The sequence below is a fragment of the Ranitomeya variabilis genome, chromosome 3 (assembly GCF_051348905.1).
Source record: "Ranitomeya variabilis isolate aRanVar5 chromosome 3, aRanVar5.hap1, whole genome shotgun sequence".
NCBI lineage: Eukaryota > Metazoa > Chordata > Amphibia > Anura > Dendrobatidae > Ranitomeya > Ranitomeya variabilis.
In genome coordinates this window covers 783,043,392-783,065,888 of record NC_135234.1, presented here as the reverse complement: position 1 = coordinate 783,065,888, position 22,497 = coordinate 783,043,392, and the positions used below count along the sequence as shown (strand labels likewise).

At 51.0% G+C, this 22,497-nt stretch overlaps 1 protein-coding gene across 1 annotated transcript in view; it reads right to left on the bottom strand.

Annotated features, from left to right (window-relative positions):
* DCHS1 (dachsous cadherin-related 1) overlaps window positions 1-22,497 on the bottom strand; it is a 159,308-nt gene that overhangs the window by 96,381 nt on the left and 40,430 nt on the right. The window contains exons 3-8 of the mRNA XM_077298984.1: window positions 17,419-17,595; window positions 11,767-11,998; window positions 7,730-7,966; window positions 6,635-7,615; window positions 2,510-2,697; window positions 2,277-2,373 (exon numbers count right to left, since the gene is read on the bottom strand). Coding sequence (XP_077155099.1) covers window positions 2,277-2,373; window positions 2,510-2,697; window positions 6,635-7,615; window positions 7,730-7,966; window positions 11,767-11,998; window positions 17,419-17,595 — 1,912 coding nt within the window. The remainder of the gene's footprint in view (window positions 1-2,276; window positions 2,374-2,509; window positions 2,698-6,634; window positions 7,616-7,729; window positions 7,967-11,766; window positions 11,999-17,418; window positions 17,596-22,497) is intronic.

Here is a 22,497-nt window from a genome sequence, read left to right as displayed (position 1 = left end):
ACCCATCAATCACCCCAACATCACCCATCCATCACACCCAACATCATCAATCACCCATCCATCACACCCAACATCATCAATCACCCATCCATCACACCCAACATCATCAATAAGCCATCCATCACACCCAACATCATCAATCACCCATCCATCACACCCAACATCATTAATCACCCATTCAGTGCACCCATCATCATGGTATCAGTCACTTTCCAATCACACACCATCAGATCACTGTTGATCTATCGGTCAGCATGGAGCTAGTAGCTGACAGTCTTCCATACGATCCTCAGTCTTGCATCCTCTGTCATAGTCTTGTATCCTCGGTCATAGTCTTGCATCCTCGGTCATAGTCTTGCATCCTCGGTCATAGTCTTGCATCCTCGGTCATAGTCTTGTATCCTCGGTCATAGTCTTGCATCCTCGGTCATAGTCTTGCATCCTCTGTCATAGTCTTGTATCCTCGGTCATAGTCTTGCATCCTCGGTCATAGTCTTGCATCCTCGGTCATAGTCTTGCATCCTCGATCATAGTCTTGCATCCTCGGTCATAGTCTTGCATCCTCGGTCATAGTCTTGTATCCTAGGTCATAGTCTTGTATCCTAGGTCATAGTCTTGCATCCTCGGTCATAGTCTTGTATTCTCTGTCATAGTCTTGTATTCTCGGTCATAGTCTTGCATCCTCGGTCATAGTCTTGCATCCTCGGTCATAGTCTGGCATCCTCGGTCATAGTCTTGCATCCTCGGTCATAGTCTTGCATCCTCGGTCATAGTCTTGCATCCTCTGTCATAGTCTTACATCCTAGGTCATAGCCTTGCATCCTCGGTCATAGCCTTGCATCCTCGATCATAGTCTTGCATCCTCGATCATAGTCTTGTATTCTCGGTCATAGTCTTGCATCCTAGGTCATAGCCTTGCATCCTCGATCATAGTCTTGCACCCTCGGTCATAGTCTTGCATCCTCGGTCATAGTCTTGCATCCTCGGTCATAGTCTTGCATCCTCGGTCATAGTCTTGCATCCTCGGTCATAGTCTTGCATCCTCGGTCATAGTCTTGCATCCTCGGTCATAGTCTTGTATCCCCGGTCATAGTCTTGTATTCTCGGTCATAGTCTTGCATCCTCGGTCATAGTCTTGCATCCTCGGTCATAGTCTTGCATCCTCGGTCATAGTCTTGCATCCTCGATCATAGTCTTGCACCCTCGGTCATAGCCTTGCATCCTCGATCATAGTCTTGCACCCTCGGTCATAGTCTTGCATCCTCGGTCATAGTCTTGCATCCTCGGTCATAGTCTTGCATCCTCGGTCATAGTCTTGCATCCTCGGTCATAGTCTTGCATCCTCGGTCATAGTCTTGTATCCCCGGTCATAGTCTTGTATCCTCGGTCATAGTCTTGCATCCTCGGTCATAGTCTTGTATTCTCTGTCATAGTCTTGTATCCTCGGTCATAGTCCTGTATCCTAGGTCATAGTCTTGCATCCTCGGTCATAGTCTTGTATTCTCTGTCATAGTCTTGTATTCTCGGTCATAGTCTTGCATCCTCGGTCATAGTCTTGCATCCTCAGTCATAGTCTTGCATCCTCGGTCATAGTCTGGCATCCTCGGTCATAGTCTTGCATCCTCGGTCATAGTCTTGTATCCTCGGTCATAGTCTTGCATCCTCGGTCATAGTCTTGCATCCTCGGTCATAGTCTTGCATCCTCGGTCATAGTCTTGCATCCTCGGTCATAGTCTTGCATCCTCGGTCATAGTCTTGCATCCTCGGTCATAGTCTTGCATCCTCGGTCATAGCCTTGCATCCTCGGTCATAGTCTTGCATCCTCGGTCATAGTCTTGCATCCTCGGTCATAGTCTGGCATCCTCGGTCATAGTCTTGCATCCTCGGTCATAGTCTTGCATCCTCGGTCATAGTCTTGCATCCTCGGTCATAGTCTTGCATCCTCGGTCATAGTCTGGCATCCTCGGTCATAGTCTTGCATCCTCGGTCATAGTCTTGCACCCTCGGTTATAGTCTTGTATCCTCGGTCATAGTTTTGCATCCTCGGTTATAGTCTTGCATCCTCGGTCATAGTCTTGCATCCTCGGTCATAGTCTTGTATTCTCGGTCATAGTCTTGCATCCTCTGTCATAGTCATGCATCCTCCGTCATAGTCTTGCATCCTTCGTCATAGTGTTGCATCCTCCGTCATTTCCACGACACTCCCCCCATTCCCTGGTGCTCTCGGTGAGATCCTGTGCGGTCTTTGTGCTGACGTCTTCTGCACGCGGTTGTACCTGACAGACTGTAGACCACTGTCCCATTCTCGCCTTCATCTGCATCTTTGGCCGAGATGGACGTCACAAATGCCCCGGAGAGTTTTCCTTCCATGACCTGCAGGAGAAGAGACATAACAACATGAAGAATAGCTGTGGACTGGAAGAAGAGGAAAGAGCTGGAGAAGGTGGAGAGGACAGACAAGGTGAAGGAAAGGAGAAGGCGGTGGAGAAGGCAGACTCCTCTTCACTACCTGCACTGCTGTCTCCCTCTCAGGACCGGGGTGCAGGAACACTGGACGGTTGTCGTTCTCATCCAGCACAGAGACATGGATGGTGCCAGTAACACTGCGCGGAGGTGCCCCGCCATCCTGGGCTATGACCAGCAGCTGATATGTGGCCTGGAGCTCCCGGTCCAAACTCCGCCTTACCGATAACTCCCCTACAGAGGAAGACAAGAGAGGGGACCCCATGTACACACTCACATCACACACAGAGAGGTGGTGCTGGGGTCCCGTGTGTGGATGTATGGTGGTGCTGGTGTTCCGTGTGTGGATGTTTGGTGGTGCTGGGGTTCCGTGTGTGGATGTATGGTGGTGCTGGGCTCCCGTGTGTGGATGTATGGTGGTTCTGTGGTCCCGTGTGTGGATGTATGGTGGTGCTGGGGTCCCGTGTGTGGATGTATGGTGGTGCTGGTGTTCCGTGTGTGGATGTTTGGTGGTGCTGGGGTCCCGTGTGTGGATGTATGGTGGTGCTGGTGTTCCGTGTGTGGATGTATGGTGGTTCTGTGGTCCCGTGTGTGGATGTATGGTGGTGCTGGGGTCCCGTGTGTGGATATATGGTGGTGTTGGGGTTCAGTGTGCAGATGCATGGTGGTGCTGGGGTTGTGTGCGGATGCATGGTGGTGCTGGGGTTCCGTGTCTGGATGCATGGTGGTGCTGGGGTCTTACCTGTGTGTGGATGTACGGTGATGCCGGGGTCTTACCTGTGTGTGGATGTACGATGATGCCGGGGTCTTACCTGTGTGTAGATGTACGGTGATGCCGGGGTCTTACCTGTGTGTGGATGTACGATGATGCCGGGGTCCGGTGTTGTATATACGGTGATGTTGGGGTCCCGTGTTGGATGTACGGTGATGCCGGGGTCTTACCTGTTTGTGGGTGTATGGTGATGCTGGGGTCTTACCTGTGTGGATGTACGTGCTGCTGGGGTCTTACCTGTGTGTGGATGTACGGAGATGTTGGGGTCTTACCTGTGTGTGGATGTACGGTGATGCCGGGGTCTTACCTGTGTGTGGATGTATGGTGATGCTGGGGTCTTACCTGTGTGTGGATGTACGGTGATGCCGGGGTCTTACCTGTGTGTGGATGTACGGTGATGCTGGGGTCCGGTGTTGGATGTACGGTGATGCCAGGTGTTATGGTTCTCAATGGCAAGAGAACATAGCCCAGCAAACATAGAACTAGCTCTTGGAAGGATGGAAACTAAACTGACCATGAACTAAACCTGCCGCACAACTAACAGTAGCCGGGTAGCGTTGCCTACGTTTTTTATCCCTAGACGCCCAGCGCCGGCCGGAGGACTAACTAATCCTGGCAGAGGAAAATATAGTCCTGGCTCACCTCTAGAGAAATTTCCCCGATAGGCAGACAGAGGCCCCCACATATATTGGCGGTGATTTTAGATGAAATGACAAACGTAGTATGAAAATAGGTTTAGCAAAATTGAGGTCCGCTTACTAGATAGTAGGAAGACAGAAAGCGCACTTTCATGGTCAGCTGAAAACCCTATCAAAACGCCATCCTGAAATTACTTTAAGACTCTAGTATTAACTCATAACATCAGAGTGGCAATTTCAGATCACAAGAGCTTTCCAGATACAGAAACGAAACTACAGCTGTGAACTGGAACAAAATGCAAAAACAAACGAGGACTAAAGTCCAACTTAGCTGGGAGTTGTCTAGCAGCAGGAACATGCACAGAAAGGCTTCTGATTACAATGTTGACCGGCATGGAAGTGACAGAGGAGCAAGGCTAAATAGCGACTCCCACATCCTGATGGAAACAGGTGAACAGAGGGGATGATGCACACCAGTTCAATTCCACCAGTGGCCACCGGGGGAGCCCAAAATCCAATTTCACAACAGCCAGGGTCTTACCTGTGTGTGGATGTACAGTGATGCCGGGATCTTACCTGTGTGTGAATATACAGTGATGCCGGGGTCTTACCTGTGTGTGAATATACGGTGATGCCGGGGTCTTACATGTGTGGATGTATGGTGATGCTGGGGTCCGGTGTTGGATGTACGGTGATGCTGGGGTCCGGTGTTGGATGTACGGTGATGCTGGGGTCTTACCTGTGTGTGGATGTACGGAGATGCTGGGGTCTTACCTGTGTGTGGATGTACTGTGATGCTGGGGTCCGGTATTGGATGTACGGTGATGTTGGGGTCTTACATGTGTGGATGTACGGTGATGCTGGGGTCTTACCTGTGTGTGACTGTACGGTGATGCTGGGGTCCGGAATTGGATGTACGGTGATGCCGGGGTCTTACATGTGTGGATGTACGGTGATTCTGGGGTCTGGTGTTAGATGTACGGTGATGCCGGGGTCTTACATGTGTGGATGTACGGTGATGCTGGGATCCGGTGTTGGATGTACGGTGATGCCGGGGTCTTACCTGTGTGTGAATGTACGGTGATGCTGGGGTCTGGTGTTAGATGTACGGTGATGCCGGGGTCTTACATGTGTGGGTGTACGGTGATGCTGGGATCCGGTGTTGGATGTACGGTGATGCTGGGGTCCGGTGTTGGATGTACGGTGATGCCAGGGTCTTGCATGTGTGGATGTACGGTGATGCTGGGGTCCGGTGTTGGATGTACGGTGATGCCAGGGTCTTGCATGTGTGGATGTACGGTGATGCTGGGGTCTGGTGTTGGATGTACGGTGATGCCGGGGTCTTGCATGTGTGGATGTACGGTGATGCTGGGGTCTGGTGTTAGATGTACGGTGATGCCGGGGTCTTACATGTGTGGGTGTACGGTGATGCTGGGGTCTGGTGTTAGATGTACGGTGATGCCGGGGTCTTACATGTGTGGGTGTACGGTGATGCTGGGATCCGGTGCTGGATGTACGGTGATGCTGGGGTCCGGTGTTGGATGTACGGTGATGCCAGGGTCTTACCTGTGTGTGACTGTACGGTGATGCTGGGGTCCGGAATTGGATGTACGGTGATGCCGGGGTCTTGCATGTGTGGATGTACTGTGATGCTGGGGTCCGGTGTTAGATGTACGGTGATGCTGGGGTCTTACATGTGTTGGATGTACGGTGGTGCTGGGGTCTTACATGTGTGGATGTACGGTGATGCTGGGGTCCAGTGTTGGATGTACGGTGATGCCGGGGTCTTGCATGTGTGGATGTACGGTGATGCTGGGGTCTTACATGTGTTGGATGTACGGTGATGCCAGGGTCTTGCATGTGTGGATGTATGGTGATGCTGGGGTCTTACCTGTGTGTGGGTGTATGGTGATGCCGGGGTCTTATCTGTGTGTGGATGTATGGTGATGCCGGAGTCTTACCTGTGTGTGGATGTACTGTGATGCTGGGGTCCGGTGTTGGATGTACGGTGATGCCGGGTTCTTACATGTGTGGATGTACGGTGATGCTGGGGTCCGGTGTTGGATGTACGGTGATGCCGGGGTCTTACATGTGTGGATGTACGGTGATGCTGGGGTCCGGTGTTGGATGTACGGTGATGCCGGGGTCTTGCATGTGTGGATGTACGGTGATGCCGGGGTCTTACATGTGTGGATGTATGGTGATGCTGGGATCCGGTGTTGGATGTACGGTGATGCCGGGGTCTTACATGTGTGGATGTACGGTGATGCTGGGGTCCGGTGTTGGATGTACGGTGATGCCGGGGTCTTATCTGTGTGTGGATGTATGGTGATGCCGGAGTCTTACCTGTGTGTGGATGTACTGTGATGCTGGGGTCTTACCTGTGTGTGGATGTATTGTGATGCTGGGGTCCGGTGTTGGATGTACGGTGATGCCGGGTTCTTACATGTGTGGATGTACAGTGATGCTGGGGTCCGGTGTTGGATGTACGGTGATGCTGGGGTCCGGTGTTGGATGTACGGTGATGCCGGGGTCTTACATGTGTGGATGTACGGTGATGCTGGGGTCCGGTGTTGGATGTACGGTGATGCCGGGGTCTTGCATGTGTGGATGTACGGTGATGCCGGGGTCTTACATGTGTGGATGTATGGTGATGCTGGGATCCGGTGTTGGATGTACGGTGATGCCGGGGTCTTACATGTGTGGATGTACGGTGATGCTGGGGTCCGGTGTTGGATGTACGGTGATGCCGGGGTCTTACCTGTGTGTGGGTGTATGGTAAAGTCGTTTTCTTGTGTGGGCATTCTGTATGTAACACGTCCATTCTGCCCTGCATCTCGGTCGCTGGCGCTGACTCTTCCCACGACCTCTCCAGGTGGTCGGTTCTCGGAGATGCTCATGAAGTACCTTTCCTCGCTCAGCCGCGGAGCATTGTCATTCTCATCAGTGACTCGGACACGTACGGTGCATGTAGCAGTGCGGCTGCCTGAACCCCCCGATGCCAGAACTGCTAGGACATACAACTCTCGGCTTTCCCTATCCAGTGCCCCACGGACATACAACCATCCCGTATCCGGTTCCACATTAAATCCCACTGCATCTGCATCTGTTCTCAGCCGGTAACGTAAGGGGTTCTCTTTCCCACCAGGGAGTAACGCCTGAACCTGTAATAGCCTACTCATCGGGGGGCTTCCTTCCCGGACCTCCACACGATAATCAGATGCTCCACACGCTGGCTCCGAGTCCTGCTCCATGACAAGGACAGTGATCTCTAACTCTGAGGAAAGCTGTGGAAAGCCAGCATCAAGCGCCAGCACACGGAGCTCGTAACTCTCCTGGGTCAGGGCCCCGGTGACCTGGATCTGTCCCGAACCGTCAATGCTGAAGGGCCCCTGAGAAACCAGCTGGTAATGAACATGACCATTGGCTCCTATATCGGGGTCTAGTGCCTTAGCGGTGAATATGATGGAGTCAGTGGGTGTGGACCCCTGGAGTCTCAGGGTGTGTGAGGATGACAAGAACGTGGGGGCATTATCATTCACATCAGTGATTCGCAGGGTTACACGCGCCCGGGTGTAGGCCGGGGGAGACCCACTGCGGGCCTGAACCTCCAAAAGAAGCTCAGTGTCCTGCTCCCGATCCAACTGCCGGCGTATGGACAGTATTCCAGAATGAGGGTCCAGGGATAAAAGTTCATGGGGGTCTCCATATGCCAAAGAGTAGAGGATTACCCCAAGTGCACCTAGAAGAAAAGATCACAGTCACTATACACCCTCAACCGGGATCAGGAAACCATGACCGATATCGGACCAGACATTCAGTGACACAGAGTGGTCCGGTGCAGTGCAGAACATACCTGGGGGGTTGCTGGCCTTCACACTGCCCACCATAATCCCCGGTGGAGTATCTTCTGGCACCATAAAGTCGTATTGAGGCTGAAGGAATATCGGGGTGTGGGCTGAGCTCACTAAGATGCTGACATTTACCCTGGCGTTCACATCAGATCTGACCCCACCACCATCCTGCGCTCCCACCTCAAGATGCAGAACAGAGCCGGCCCGGGCAGACAGAGAACGGGCCACCAAGAGGGTTCCTACAAGAGCGAGAGAGAGTTACAGACCATAGGTGCCCTACCACCTCCATCAAATCCTCAAAATGTAAACCATCACCATCAGGTTACAAAGGGAGTGCATCACCTACACATTGTGGAGCCCCGTTCCTCCCAGTGTACAACCTCCGACCCTCACCTACGATGTATAACCTCAGCCCCTCACCCCTGATGTCTAACCTCCACCCCTCATCCACCGGTGTGTAACCTCCACCCCTAATACACCGATGCGTAGCCTCCGCCCCTCACCCCTGATGTATAACATCCACCCCTCACCCACCAATGTATAACCTCCGCCCTTCATCCCCTGATGTATAACCTCCGACCCTCACCCTGCGGTGTATAACTTCCGCCCCTAACACACCGATGTATAACCTCCACCCCTCACCCCCCGATGTATAACCTCAGCCCCTCACCACTGTATAACCTACACCCCAACCCACTGATATATAACCTCCACCCCTCACCTACTGGTGCGTAACCTCACCCCAACCCACTGATATATAACCTCCGACCCTCACCCACCAATGTATAACTTCCGCCCCTAACACACCGATGTATAACCTCCACCCCTCACCCCCCGATGTATAACCTCAGCCCCTCACCACTGATGTATAACCTACACCCCTCACCCCCAATGTATAACCTCCACCCCTCACCTACTGGTGCGTAACCTCACCCCAACCCACTGATATATAACCTCCGACCCTCACCCACCAATGTATAACTTCCGCCCCTAACACACCGATGTATAACCTCCACCCCTCACCCCCCGATGTATAACCTCAGCCCCTCACCACTGATGTATAACCTACACCCCTCACCCCCAATGTATAACCTCCACCCCCCACCTACTGGTGCGTAACCTCCGCCCCAACCCACTGATATATAACCTCTGCCCCTCACCCCCAATGTACAACTTCCACACCTAACCCACCGATGTATAAACACTGCCCCTCATCCCCCGATGTATAATCTCCATCCCTCATCCCCCGATGTACAACTTCTGCTCCTAACCCACCGTTGTATAACCTCCGCCCTTAACCCGATGTATAGCCTCCGCCCTTCACCCCCCGATGTATAACCTCCGGCCTTCATCCCCCGATCTACAACCGCCGCCCCTAACACACCGATCTATAACCTGCACCCCATACCCACCCATCTATAAACTCAGCCCCTCACCCCCGATAAATAACCTCCACCCCTCAGCCCCTGATGTATAACCTCCGACCCTCACCCTGCGGTGTGTAACCTCCACCCCTAACCCACCGATGTATAACCTCTGCTCCTAACTCACTGATGTATAACCTACGCCCCTCACCCTCTAATGAACAACCTCCATCCCTTATGCGCCGATATATAATCTCTGCCCCTCATGTATAACCTCTGCCCCTCATCCTCGATGAATAAACTCTGCCCCTCACCCCCCATGTATAACCTCCGCCTCTCAACACCCCAATATATAACTTCCGCCCCTCACCCCTGATGTATAACCTACACCCCTCACCCACAATGTATAACCTCTGCCCCACATCCCCTAATGAATAACCTCAACCCCTCACTCCTGATGTATAACCTCCGCCTCTCAACACTCCGATGTATAACCTCCATCCTCACCCCACAATGTATAACCTCCATCCTCACCCCACAATGTATAACCTCAGCCTCTCTCCCACCAATGTATAACCTCCACCCCCTCACCCACCGATGTATAACCTCCACCCCCACATGTATAACCTCTGTCCCTCACCCCCTAATGTATAACTTGCATCCCTCACCCCCTAATTTATAACCTCCATCCCTCACCCCCGATGTATAACCTCCACCCCTCACCCCTGATGTATAACCTCCATCCCTCACCCCCGATGTATAACCTCCGCCCCTCACCCCCGATATATAACCTCCGCCCGTCATCCCTCGATGTATAACCTCCGCCCCACATTCCCTGATGTATAACCTTCCCCCCTCACCCTCTGATATATAACCACCTGCACCCCTCACCCCACGATGTATAACCTCCACACCTCACCCACCAGTGTATGACCTCCGCCCCCCCGATGTATAACCTCAGCCTCTCAACACCCCGATATATAACCTCTACCCCTCACCCCTGATGTATAACCTCCGCCCCACATTCCCTGATGTATAACCTTCCCCCCTCACCCTCCGATGTATAAACTCCGGCCCTCACCCTCTGATGTATAACCTCCACCCCTCACCCCACGATGTATAACCTCCACCCCTCACCCCACGATGTATAACCTCCCCCTTCACCCAATGTTGTATAACCTCCGCCCCCACCCCCGATATATAACCTTTGCCCCTCAACTCCCGATGTATAACCTCTGCCCCTCACCCCTGATATATAACCTCCGCCCCTCATCCCATGATGTATAACCTCTGCGCCTCAGCTCTGATGTATAACCTCCACTACTCGCTACCTGATGTATAACCTCCACTACTCGCTACCTGATGTATAACCTCTGCCCCTCACCTCTGATGTATCACCCACACCCCTCACCTCTGATGTATAACCTCTGCGCCTCAGCCCCGATGTATCACCCACACCCCTCACCTCTGATGTATAACCTCCACTACTCGCTACCTGATGTATAACCTCTGCGCCTCAGCCCCGATGTATCACCCACACCCCTCACCTCTGATGTATAACCTCCGCTACTCGCTACCTGATGTATAACCTCTGCCCCTCACCCCTTGATGTATAACTTCCGCCCCTCACCCCCCTGATGTATAACCTCCGCCTCTCACCCCCGATGTATAACCTTCGCCTCTCACCCCCGATGTATAACCCCCGCCTCTCACCTTTGATGTATAACCTCCGCCCCCACCCGATGTATAACCTCCGCTCCTCGCTCCCTGATGTGTAACATCCACCCCTCGCCCTGCTATATAACCTCCGGCCCTAACCCCTGATGTGTAACCTCCACCTCTCACCTCCCGATGTATAACTTCCCCCCTCACCACATAATGTATAACCTCCTCCCCTAACCCCTCACATGTTTATAACCTATGGCCCCCGGAGTTGGATGTAGATGAGGACAGAGAAGCCCCCGGAGGAGGATGTGGGGGGCGCATACTTTTCTCCATATTAATGTCTATGGATGTAGATGAGGACAGAGAAGCCCCCGGAGGTGGATGTGGGGGGCACATACTTTTATCTAAGCCTGGCATGTGTGAGGTTGGACAGTGCATCAGAGATAGACAGTGGGACAGGTAGGTCCCCAGCGGCTTCTCCCGCCCTCTGCCAGTGACAGACAGGTCTCACCATGTGTGCGTGTATCGGCAGAGACCTGTCACTCCAGGACAGAGGGAGGGAGAAGCCGCCAGGGACCCTCCTGTCCAATTGTGTGCTGTCCTCTAGAGGGGCCCGAGATAGACCCCTCACGGGGCCAATAAATACTGATAAGAACTGAGACATTACCTTTTAAAGACAATGTACTACCACCACCATAGGCTCTAAGAAAACCGACTACTACCACCACCATAGGCTCTAAGGAAACAGACTACTACCACCACCATAGGCTCTAAGGAAACAGACTACTACCACCACAGGATGATTGACGGGCCCCCACCCTACTATACCATAAACACTGCTCCCCGATTAATGGCCGCCCTTTGCTTGTTCCTGGAGACGTTGTATTGTCTTTTCCGTCTTCCCTGCTGGTTCCTACAATGGTGGAGGGTCATTAAACAGTTCCCACACATGTGGGTGGGGCTGAAGGTGGCGGTCCCGTGCCCCTCATGTCACTGTCGGGTGGTCTTACCTGTGTCGGGCTGGATGCGAAGAAGCGGAGGGCTGTTTCCTGATAATATGTGGTAGGTCAGGGTGCCATGCAGCCCCTCGTCCTTATCTCGGGCGGTCACACTAATGATGGGTGTTCCTGGTGGGCTGAGGGCACTCACACTAGCGCCGTACTCCAGGGGGTAAAAGACCGGACGATTATCATTCACATCTTCTACCGAGACCCGAACGACGCATCCCGAGCTCAGGCCTCCCTGTGGGAACAGAGGAAGGGTGGACTGAGAGGTTTCCTGCTATTCTCCTCTCACACCACCAGCTCCGGATCTCACCATCCCTATATCCCGGCGCTGGCCACCGTAGATTCCACTCTTCATTCACTGATGGAAGATTTTCATATCTAGATCCTGAAATGGATTAGTAACAAAACCGATCTCTAGAGCTGACCCTCTAGATCAGTATTTCCCAAACTCCAGTCCTCACGGACCCCAACAGGTCATGTTTTCAGGATTTCCTTAGTATTGAACAGGTGATGGAAGTATCAGAAGTTCTCTCACTTGTGCAGCACTATGGAAATCCTGAAAACATGACCTGTTGGGGTCCGTGAGGACTGGAGTTTGGGAAATACTGATCTAGATCCTGTGACTGCTTATCTCACCCTCTAGATCCAGTGACCGGTAATCTAAACCTCTAGATACTGCGACTGCTGATCTAAACCTCTAGATCCTGTGACTGCTGATCTCACCCTCTAGATCCCGAGACTGATGATCTAAACCTCTAGATCCTGTGACTGCTGATCTCACCCTCTAGATCCTGAGACTGCTGATCTAAATTTCTAGATCCTGTGACTGCTGATCTCACCCTCTAGATCCTGAGACTGCTGATCTAAACTTCTAGATCCTGTGACTGCTGATCTCACCCTCTAGATACTGCGACTGCTGATCTAAACTTCTAGATCCTGTGACTGCTGCTCTCACCCTCTAGATCCCGAGACTGATGATCTAAACCTTTAGATCCTGTGACTGCTGATCTCACCCTCTAGATCCTGAGACTGCTGATCTAAATTTCTAGATCCTGTGACTGCTGATCTCACCCTCTAGATCCTGAGACTGCTGATCTAAACTTCTAGATCCTGTGACTGCTGATCTCACCCTCTAGATACTGCGACTGCTGATCTAAACTTCTAGATCCTGTGACTGCTGCTCTCACCCTCTAGATCCCGAGACTGATGATCTAAACCTTTAGATCCTGTGGCTGCTGATCTCACCCTCTAGATCCCGAGACTGATGATCTAAACCTTTAGATCCTGTGACTGCTGATCTCACCCTCTAGATCCTGAGACTGCTGATCTAAATTTCTAGATCCTGTGACTGCTGATCTCACCCTCTAGATCCTGAGACTGCTGATCTAAACTTCTAGATCCTGTGACTGCTGATCTCACCCTCTAGATACTGCGACTGCTGATCTAAACTTCTAGATCCTGTGACTGCTGCTCTCACCCTCTAGATACTGCGACTGCTAACCTCACCTTCTAGATCCAGCATCTGCTGATCTCACCCTCTAGATCCTGAGACTGCTGATCTCAACCTCTAGATCCAGTGACTGCTGATCTCACTCTCTAGATCCAGTGACTGCTAATCTACACCTCTAGATCCTGAGACTGCTGATCTCACCCTCTAGATCCTGAGACTGCTGATCTCACCCTCTAGATCCTGAGACTGCTGATCTAAACCTCTAGATCCTGAGACTGCTGATCTCACCCTCTAGATCCTGAGACTGCTGATCTAAACCTCTAGATCCTGTGACTGCTGATCTCACCCTCTAGATCCAGTGACTGCTAATCTAAACCTCTAGATCCTGTGACTGCTGATCTCACCCTCTAGATTCTGAGACTGCTGATCTCACCCTCTAGATCCTGAGACTGCTGATCTAAACCTCTAGATCCTGTGACTGCTGATCTCACCCTCTAGATCCTGTGACTGCTGATCTAAACCTCTAGATCCTGAGACTGCTGATTTCACCCTCTAGATCCTGAGACTGCTGATCTAAACCTCTAGATCCTGTGACTGCTGATCTCACCCTCTAGATCCTGAGACTGCTGATCTCACCCTCTAGATTCTATGACAGGGATGTCACCCTCTAGATCCTGAGACTGCTGATCTAAACCTCTAGATCCTGAGACTGCTGATTTCACCCTCTAGATCCTGAGACTGCTGATCTAAACCTCTAGATCTTGTGACTGCTGATCTCACCCTCTAGATCCTGTGACTGCTGATCTCCCCCTCTAGACCCTGAGACTGCTCATTTCACCCTCTAGATCCTGAGACTGCTGATCTAAACCTCTAGATCCTGTGACTGCTGATCTCACCCTCTAGATCCTGAGACTGCTGATCTCACCCTCTAGATCCTGAGACTGCTGATCTAAACTTCTAGATCCTGTGACTGCTGATCTCACCCTCTAGATCCTGAGACTGCTTATCTCACCCTCTAGATCCTGTAACTGCTCATGTCACCCTCTAGATCCAGCATCTGCTAATCTCAACCTCTAGATCCTGTGACTGCTGATCTCACCCTCTAGATCCTGAGACTACTGATCTAAACCTCTAGATCCTGTGACTGCTGATCTCACCCTCTAGATCCTGAGACTGCTGATATCACCCTCTGGATCCTGTGACTGCTGATCTCACCCTCTAGATCCTGAGACTGCTGATCTCACCCTCTAGGTCCTGAGACTGCTCATGTCACCCTCTAGGTCCTGAGACTGCTAATCTCAACCTCTAGAACCAGTGACTGCTGATCTCACCCTCTAGATCCAGTGACTGCTAATCTAAACCTCTAGATCCTGTGACTGCTGATCTCACCCTCTAGATCCTGAGACTGCTGATATCACCCTCTAGATCCTGTGACTGCTGATCTCACCCTCTAGGTCCTGAGACTGCTCATGTCACCCTCTAGATCCAGCATCTGCTAATCTCAACCTCTAGATCCTGTGACTGCTGATCTCACCCTCTAGATCCTGAGACTGCTGATATCACCCTCTAGATCCTGTGACTGCTGATCTCACCCTCTAGATCCTGAGACTGCTGATCTAAACCTCTAGATCCTGTGACTGCTGATCTCACCCTCTAGATCCTGAGACTGCTGATCTAAACTTCTAGATCCTGTGACTGCTGATCTCACCCTCTATATCCTGAGACTGCTGATTTCACCCTCTAGATCCTGAGACTGCTGATCTAAACCTCTAGATCCTGTGACTGCTGATCTCACCCTCTACATCCTGTGACTGCTGATCTCACCCTCTATATCCTGAGACTGCTGATCTCATCCTCTAGATCCTGTGGCTGCTGATCTCACCCTCTAGATCCTGAGACTGCTGATCTCACCCTCTAGATCCTGTGACTGCTGATCTCACCCTCTAGATCCTGAGACTGCTGATCTCACCCTCTAGATCCTGTGGCTGCTGATCTCACCCTCTAGATCCTGAGACTGCTGATCTCACCCTCTAGATCCTGTGACTGCTGATATCACCCTCTAGATCCTGAGACTGCTGATCTCACCCTCTAGATCCTGAGACTGCTGCTGTAAGCCTCTAGATCCTGTGACTGCTGATCTCACCCTCTAGATGCTCAGACTGCTGATCGCACCCTTTAGATCCTGCGACTAATAATCTCAGTCTCTAGATCGCAAGACTGATGATCTCATCCTCTAGATCCTGAGACTGGTGATCACCTCTAAAATTAGAAATCAAAATAAAACTGCAAACTTTGTCATCACTGTAATCAGAACTTAAAAAAGTACTCATCTTCATGCTTTCCCTCCTCCTCATCCTCGCGCTCTTCCTCCTTCCCCTCCTCCTCCACATCCTCAAGCTCGTCCTCCCCCTCTTCCCGCTCCTCCTCATCCTTCTCCTCCTCCTCCTCCCGCCCCCTCCTCATCCTTTCCCTACTCCTTATCCTCGTCCTTCCCCTCCTCCTCGTCCCCTCTCCTTCTCTTGCTTCTCCTCCCCTCGCTCCTCCTCGTCCCTCCTCCTCCTTGTCATCCCCCTCCTCCTCATCCTTTCCCTCCTCCTCATCCTCCCGCTCCTCATCCTTCCCCTCCTTCTCACCCTTCCCCTCCTCCTCCCACTCCTCCTCATCCTTCCCTCCTCCTCCCACTCCTCCTCATCCTTCCCTCCTTCTCCTCCCCCTGCTCCTCCTTGTCATCCCCCTCCTCCTCTTCCTCCCCCTCATGCCATTACAGTTTTTATCCTCTTCATATACCCATCATATTATATAGCGCTGTGCATTTACAAGTGCTGATTTTAGTTTTCTACCCAGATAATTCTTCTCTTTTCCATTAGGTCTATGACACGTGATTAAAAACTGATGAGCTGAATCCTTCTAAGCTCTATATAGAAACAGGAGGCCAATTTTCCTTGTATGACTCGCGAGTCACAGCAAAAGTCCCTGGCAGGGGGAGGAGGGAGCAGCTGGGTCAGGAGGTGAAGAGGGGGATGATAAATGCAGGGACAAGAGACTTCCTGTTTGTACATAGAGCAGAGAAAAGACAAGAAATAGCTGGATAGAAAGGCAAAATGAGCAACTGGAAGTGCACATTGCGGTATAATAAGAGGATAAACACTTTGATTGAGGTGCTTTGTTAACCGGACTATGTAAAAACAAACTCCAAAAATCAATGGCAGAATTGTTTTTATTTTGTCATTTCATCCCACTTAGATTATTGTTCCTGTTTTTCAGAACATTATATGGTAAAGTACAACTCAAATTTCTTTTTGAAGGCCCTCCTGTCAGTTGTCATGTAATATAGAATTCAGCTAGTGTTCCCGCATTTAATTATCTTTTTCTATCTGGCAATAAAGACTTCTCATAAGTTACGCCATGTGATCTGGAGGTGACATCTGGGAATTACATGGCTTTATGTTCTGTGCAGCGGGTCAGTCGCCAGAACAGATTATTTGATGAAATTGCATGGACTGTACCTCTGAAGCTCTCCGAAGGGTGGAGATATGAACTTCTATCACAGTGACTGATGATGATTACACAGCTAGTGTGACACGGTTATGAAGTAGATGACAGTGCAGCCTCGCGACTGTAGATTCATCATACATGAGCTCATTTTGAGGATTATGTTGGGATAACCATAGCACCCTGCCAGCCGGCCACAATCCTGACTCTAGCCACCCATGTGATGCTGTGCTGATACTTCAAGGGACTGAAGGCAGAACACATAGGATAAAAAAGCAGAATGATAGCTGGGAATGAAGATGAAGGCTGAAGAGGAGAAGCAGGGGGCTGAACTGCAGGGCAATGAGTACAATGAAGACAGAAAAGGTTTGTATGCCAGCTCACCGTTGATGAACGCAGGTGCACGGAACTCCGCCGCAGGAAATCGAGTGTAATCCAAGGAAAAAAGGAAGTTGAGTTCCAGCTCCGTAAAAAATGCCAAAAGTTTATTTCAGTCCAACATTAAAATATGACACATGACTGTTCTCCCTCCGGTATATATGCTCCTCACACAGGGACATATATACCGGAGGGAGAACAGTCATGTGTCATATTTTAATGTTGGACTACAATGAAGACACCATCTAGGGGGGCAGGGATGGATATTTTTGTTGGAGTGCATCTTTAATAATCAGAAACATGTTAAAAGACATTTCTGAAATGTGAGGTCTCACCCCATCTGTAGCTGTCACATGAAGAAGGAAGAAGCGCTCTCCATCATCGCTGTCCAGGGTGTCTGAGAGGCAGATCTCGCCACTCTGTGAGTGGATCTGGAACTGTGGAGGGGACGAGGGCCTGAGCGAGTACAACACATGTCCCAGACTCCCGCTATCTGCATCTGATGCCGAGACCTGGAAAACAGCAATGGAGAATCGTGAGCCATGGCGCCCTCAGCACCTGTAACATTTCCCAGTCCAATAACCTTCTATCACTGGTCAGAAATGAGCAATGTGCTGCTATAAGAGCCAATATGGGTCACTAAGCAGAAATGTGTGTAGCCCTGTGACTCCCCTGTCCCAGCTCCAGCGCCGGGCTTTGCTTCTGCCTTCCACTATGGCAGGCTCTCTCTGTGCTAGACTGCACTTGGGGACTACAACATGAACCTCTGGCATCATCATCCATGGCCTGTTATGGCCGTCCAAGGCGGCTGTGTGCACCCTGATTATTCTGGTAGTAGTGTGCGCTGCTGTCCTGGAGCACATGTCCTGTCTGGGGCCCAGAGTCTTCTCCATACGGCTGTTCCTGAATATCCCGCAGCATGGAGCCTCATCACTAAGCTCTACTGTTCCTGTGTGCCTCCTCCCCAGGTGACCCCATAACAAGCCCCAGGGTCACAGGTGCCCGGGATACCATGCCAGATAATGCATATAATCAGGGTAATATCTGCCTTACATACATATGTGGCCCCATGCTCGATGTCCCCGTGAAGAGGGCAAGGATTACACCACTGGCCATGTGCTGCATACCATGGAGGGACATCACAAGGTGACCGTGCAGATAATGCTCCGCTGATGGAGGAATCTATGCATCATCTTATTCCTTATACTGTGACAGGGAAGCAGCATTGTGGCATTTTGTACCTCAGGGGCAATAAACGTGGCCCCACAGTGCCACTGACCCCCGGCCAAAAATACAGGAACCGTCAGAAGGAACGTCACACCATGACGCTTCCTTCTAAGACACTGCTGGCTATTAGTCACAGCCTTGACCACACGTCAGCATGGTTGGAAACGCGTCACTGGAGTCTAACTCCAACATGAGAGCTAAGTAATGGAATAAATCCTCACCGGTTTACATTCCTTTGGTGCTGGAATTTACAAATCCTCTTTCAGTTCACTTCCTTCTGCCACCACACCCTATATCCCTGTCTGACGGCCTGCCAGTGCATGAGGTGGCACCGGATCCCAAAAACCTTAATGCAAACTATGAGGCAGCTGAAAAAAGCATGTGGAAGAGGGAAGATGGGAGATCATGTTATCCTGACACTGCATGTGGCCCCGATGTGAAACCTAGAACCCTGTGATCACCAGACACCGATACTAATCATTACAAAAGTGGAGAACTTTACCCACAGATTGAGAAACCTAGAACTCTAGAAGAAGCTGACACCAGGGCCAGTGTCAACACCCAGCAAAGTGATAGACCCACTGACCCAGGGTCCAGCGTCACAACAAAGCAAAGTGAGGGACCCACTCACCCAGGGCCAGCGTCAACACTCAGCAAAGTGAGAGACACACTCACCCAGGGTCCAGCGTCAGCACCCAGCAAAGTGAGGGACCCGCTGACCCAGGGCCAGCGTCAACACTCAGCAAAGCGATGGACTACTCACCCAGGGTCCAGCGTCAGCACCCAGCAAAGTGAGGGACCCGCTGACCCAGGGCCAGCGTCAACACTCAGCAAAGCGATGGACTACTCACCCAGGGCCAGCGTTACCACATAGCAAAATGAGGGACCCACTGAGCTAGAGGCTAGCGTTAGCACCCAGCAAAGTGATAGACCCACTGACCCAGCGCCAGTGTCAACACCCAGCAAAGTGAGAGACCGACTCACCCAGGGTCCAGCGTTAGCACCCAGCAAAGTGATTGACCCACTGGCCCAGGGCCAGCGTCAACACCCAGCAAAGGGAGAGATCCACTGACCCAGGGTCCAGCGTCAGCACCCAGCAAAGTGAGAGACCCACTCACACAGGGCCAGCGTCAGCACCCAGCAAAGTGAGGAACCCACTGACCCAGGGTCCAGCGTCAGCACCCAGCAAAGTGAGAGACCCTCTCACACAGGGCCAGCGTCAACACCCAGCAAATTGAGGGACCCACTGACCCAGGGCCAGCGTTAGCACACAGCAAAGTGAGGGACCCACTGAGTCAGGGCCAGCGTCAGCACCCAGCAAAGTGAGGGACCCACTGACCCAGGGCCAGCGTCAGCACACAGCAAAGTGAGGGACCTAATGACCCAGGGCCAGTGTCAGCACACAGCAAAGTGATAGACCCACTGACCCAGGGCCAGGGTCAACACCCAGCTAAGGGAGGGACCCACTGACCCAGAGCCATAGTCAGCACACAGCAAAGTGAAGGACCCACTGAGCCAGGGCCAGCGTCAGCACCCAGCAAAGTGAGGGACCCACTGAGCCAGGGTCAGTGTCAACACTGAGCAAAGTGAGGGACCTACTGAGCCAGGGCCAGCGTCAACACCCAGCAAAGTGAGGGACCCACTGAGCCAGGGCCACTCAGCTCAGATTTCCATTTACAACACTACATGTATGGAGCAGGGAGAGGACCTGAGTATGCGCCATACAGAGCAGATGCCGGCTGTGATGTACAGCTGGTGTATGAGTTTAATTACTGCAGTCAAAGCTAGCCCAATCACAGCAGCTTTACCCCTTTAGTTGATGCTCAATTTTGGCAGAGGGATTTAAGAGGCTGATGGCAAAATCATGGCCAGGGTCATACTGAAGGCTGCCATATTGGTGCACCTATGACGCCAGCCTGTAGGAGAACGATAATCGAAACTAAAAAAAAATCAGCTCATTCCACAGCCCATACAGTGAGGAGTAAAAGGGTAACATGTCTGACGTCCAAGCTGCAGATCTCACCATCCACGTCTGCTTCTCACCTGAGACCACCTTCATAGTACAGACAATCATCCTTTCTATGTGACACATAAATGTGACTTGCAGCTATGTAGCATATGGTTAGTGATGCAGATTCTCGTCACCTCACTGCATTGTGGCTATTTTGCTCCTAAACATCTAAATCTTCATTTTTATTACTTTGTCAGTATTTGTAAATCCCCCTTTGGCTTTCACCTCAGCCTGAATCCTTCTGCTCTCCATCAGATTGTAGCAGGTCTCCACCGGTATCTGACCCCAGGTCTCTTCTTCACGTTCCCCATGTTGGTGCACACCGGTCGCCTCACTGGGGTCTGTATATGGCTGTTTCTTCACCTCTTCCCACAAGCGTGGGTTTGGGTTGAGGTCTGTGGACCGTGGGGATAATCCAGTACCTCTACTTCATTGTCATTTAACCATTTCTTCCCCAATCTCGGAGTATGCTTTGGGTCGTTGTCTTGCTGGCACACTATGTCGTCCTTTTCATACCCATAGTACGAGTGTATGGAGTAACTCATCTAGTAGGACACTCACATATAGCTCAGCACCGAACCATCGATCCTGGTAAAGTATAAAATGTCTTTCGCTGTGAAACAATCCCATATTATCCGGTTCCTCCACCGGACTTGACATTTCCTTCAAATTCTCGATCCGGTAGCCCGTTTTTCCTTTGCTTCACCCAGACCCATTTGCAGCCATCAGAGTCGTCTATTAACTTTTGTCTCATCGCTCCAGATCACCCATTTCCAATCTTCTTCTACTCGCTTTTCATATGACGATATTGAAGTTGAGGCTTCTTCACCTTTTCCAGCCACCATTCCAGACTTGTGTAACGTACGTCGCAGGATGGTGACATGGACGTCTGTGATCTCACTATTATAAAGCATACGAGCCTCCTCCACTGCCGTGTTTGTCGCTCCAGAACTGATAGACCTTGTGATGAGCCGACTTGTTGACTCTGATATTTTGCCTGGACGCCCACCTCTTGGCTTCTGAAAGGATGGACGGACTTCATTTTGTATTTTTACAAATGTCATGGCACTCACATGATGCGGTTTGGCAATTTTCTTGACCGAGAGACTGCTATCGATGAGCTGGATGATGCGGTTTCCCTTTTCATGAGAAATCTTCATGGCGGCTCCTCGATTCCAACCAGTGACCTGGTTCAAATCGAGGAGCAGCCATTGGTATCACAGCACGAGTAACTGTCCAAATGAATGAAATATCACTATATTTATCCGGTGTTGTTAATGCCAAAACAAGAAAAACATTGAACTGGGAGAATCGTTGTTTTTATTGACTTGCCTTCCTCAAGAATGGAATAAAAAAGGCCAAAAAGTAAAATGAACCCCAAAATGGTATTTATAAAAACTATAGCTTGTGCCACACAAACAAAACCCTCATATAACTCTATCAGCCAAAAAGTAAAAATCTCAGAGCTCATGAAAGACAAGGATGAAAAATCACAAGAGAAGAGAGAACCACAGAAGCTCTGCCACCCGAGGACCCGAACAGACCTGGAGTGGTCTGGACAAACACTGATCATTGCACCGGTGGAGTCTCAGATGGAAAAACCCAGAATGTTCCGAACACCAGACACTGATACTAATCGTTACACCGATGGAGGACTCTGTCCCAGATAGAGATGCATAAATGTAGAACGCTACAAACCCGAGTCACTGATACTAATTGTTCCACTGACGGAGAGGTCAGACAGTCACAGATGGAAAAACCCAGAATGTTCCGAACACCAGACACTGATACTAATCGTTACACCGATGGAGGACTCTGTCCAGATAGAGATGCATAAATGTAGAACGCTACAAACCCGAGTCACTGATACTAATTGTTCCACTGACGGAGAGGTCAGACAGTCACAGATGGAAAAACCCAGAATGTTCCGAACACCAGACACTGATACTAATCGTTACACCGATGGAGGACTCTGTCCAGATAGAGATGCATAAATGTAGAACGCTACAAACCCGAGTCACTGATACTAATTGTTCCACTGACGGAGAGGTCAGACAGTCACAGATGGAAAAACCGAGCCTGCTGCAGAGCGCTCCGCCGGGCTGCAATCACCGGGAACCGATGTAATCAGCCGGAAGAGTGATTATATGGACGAGACATAGCTGGATTATCATGG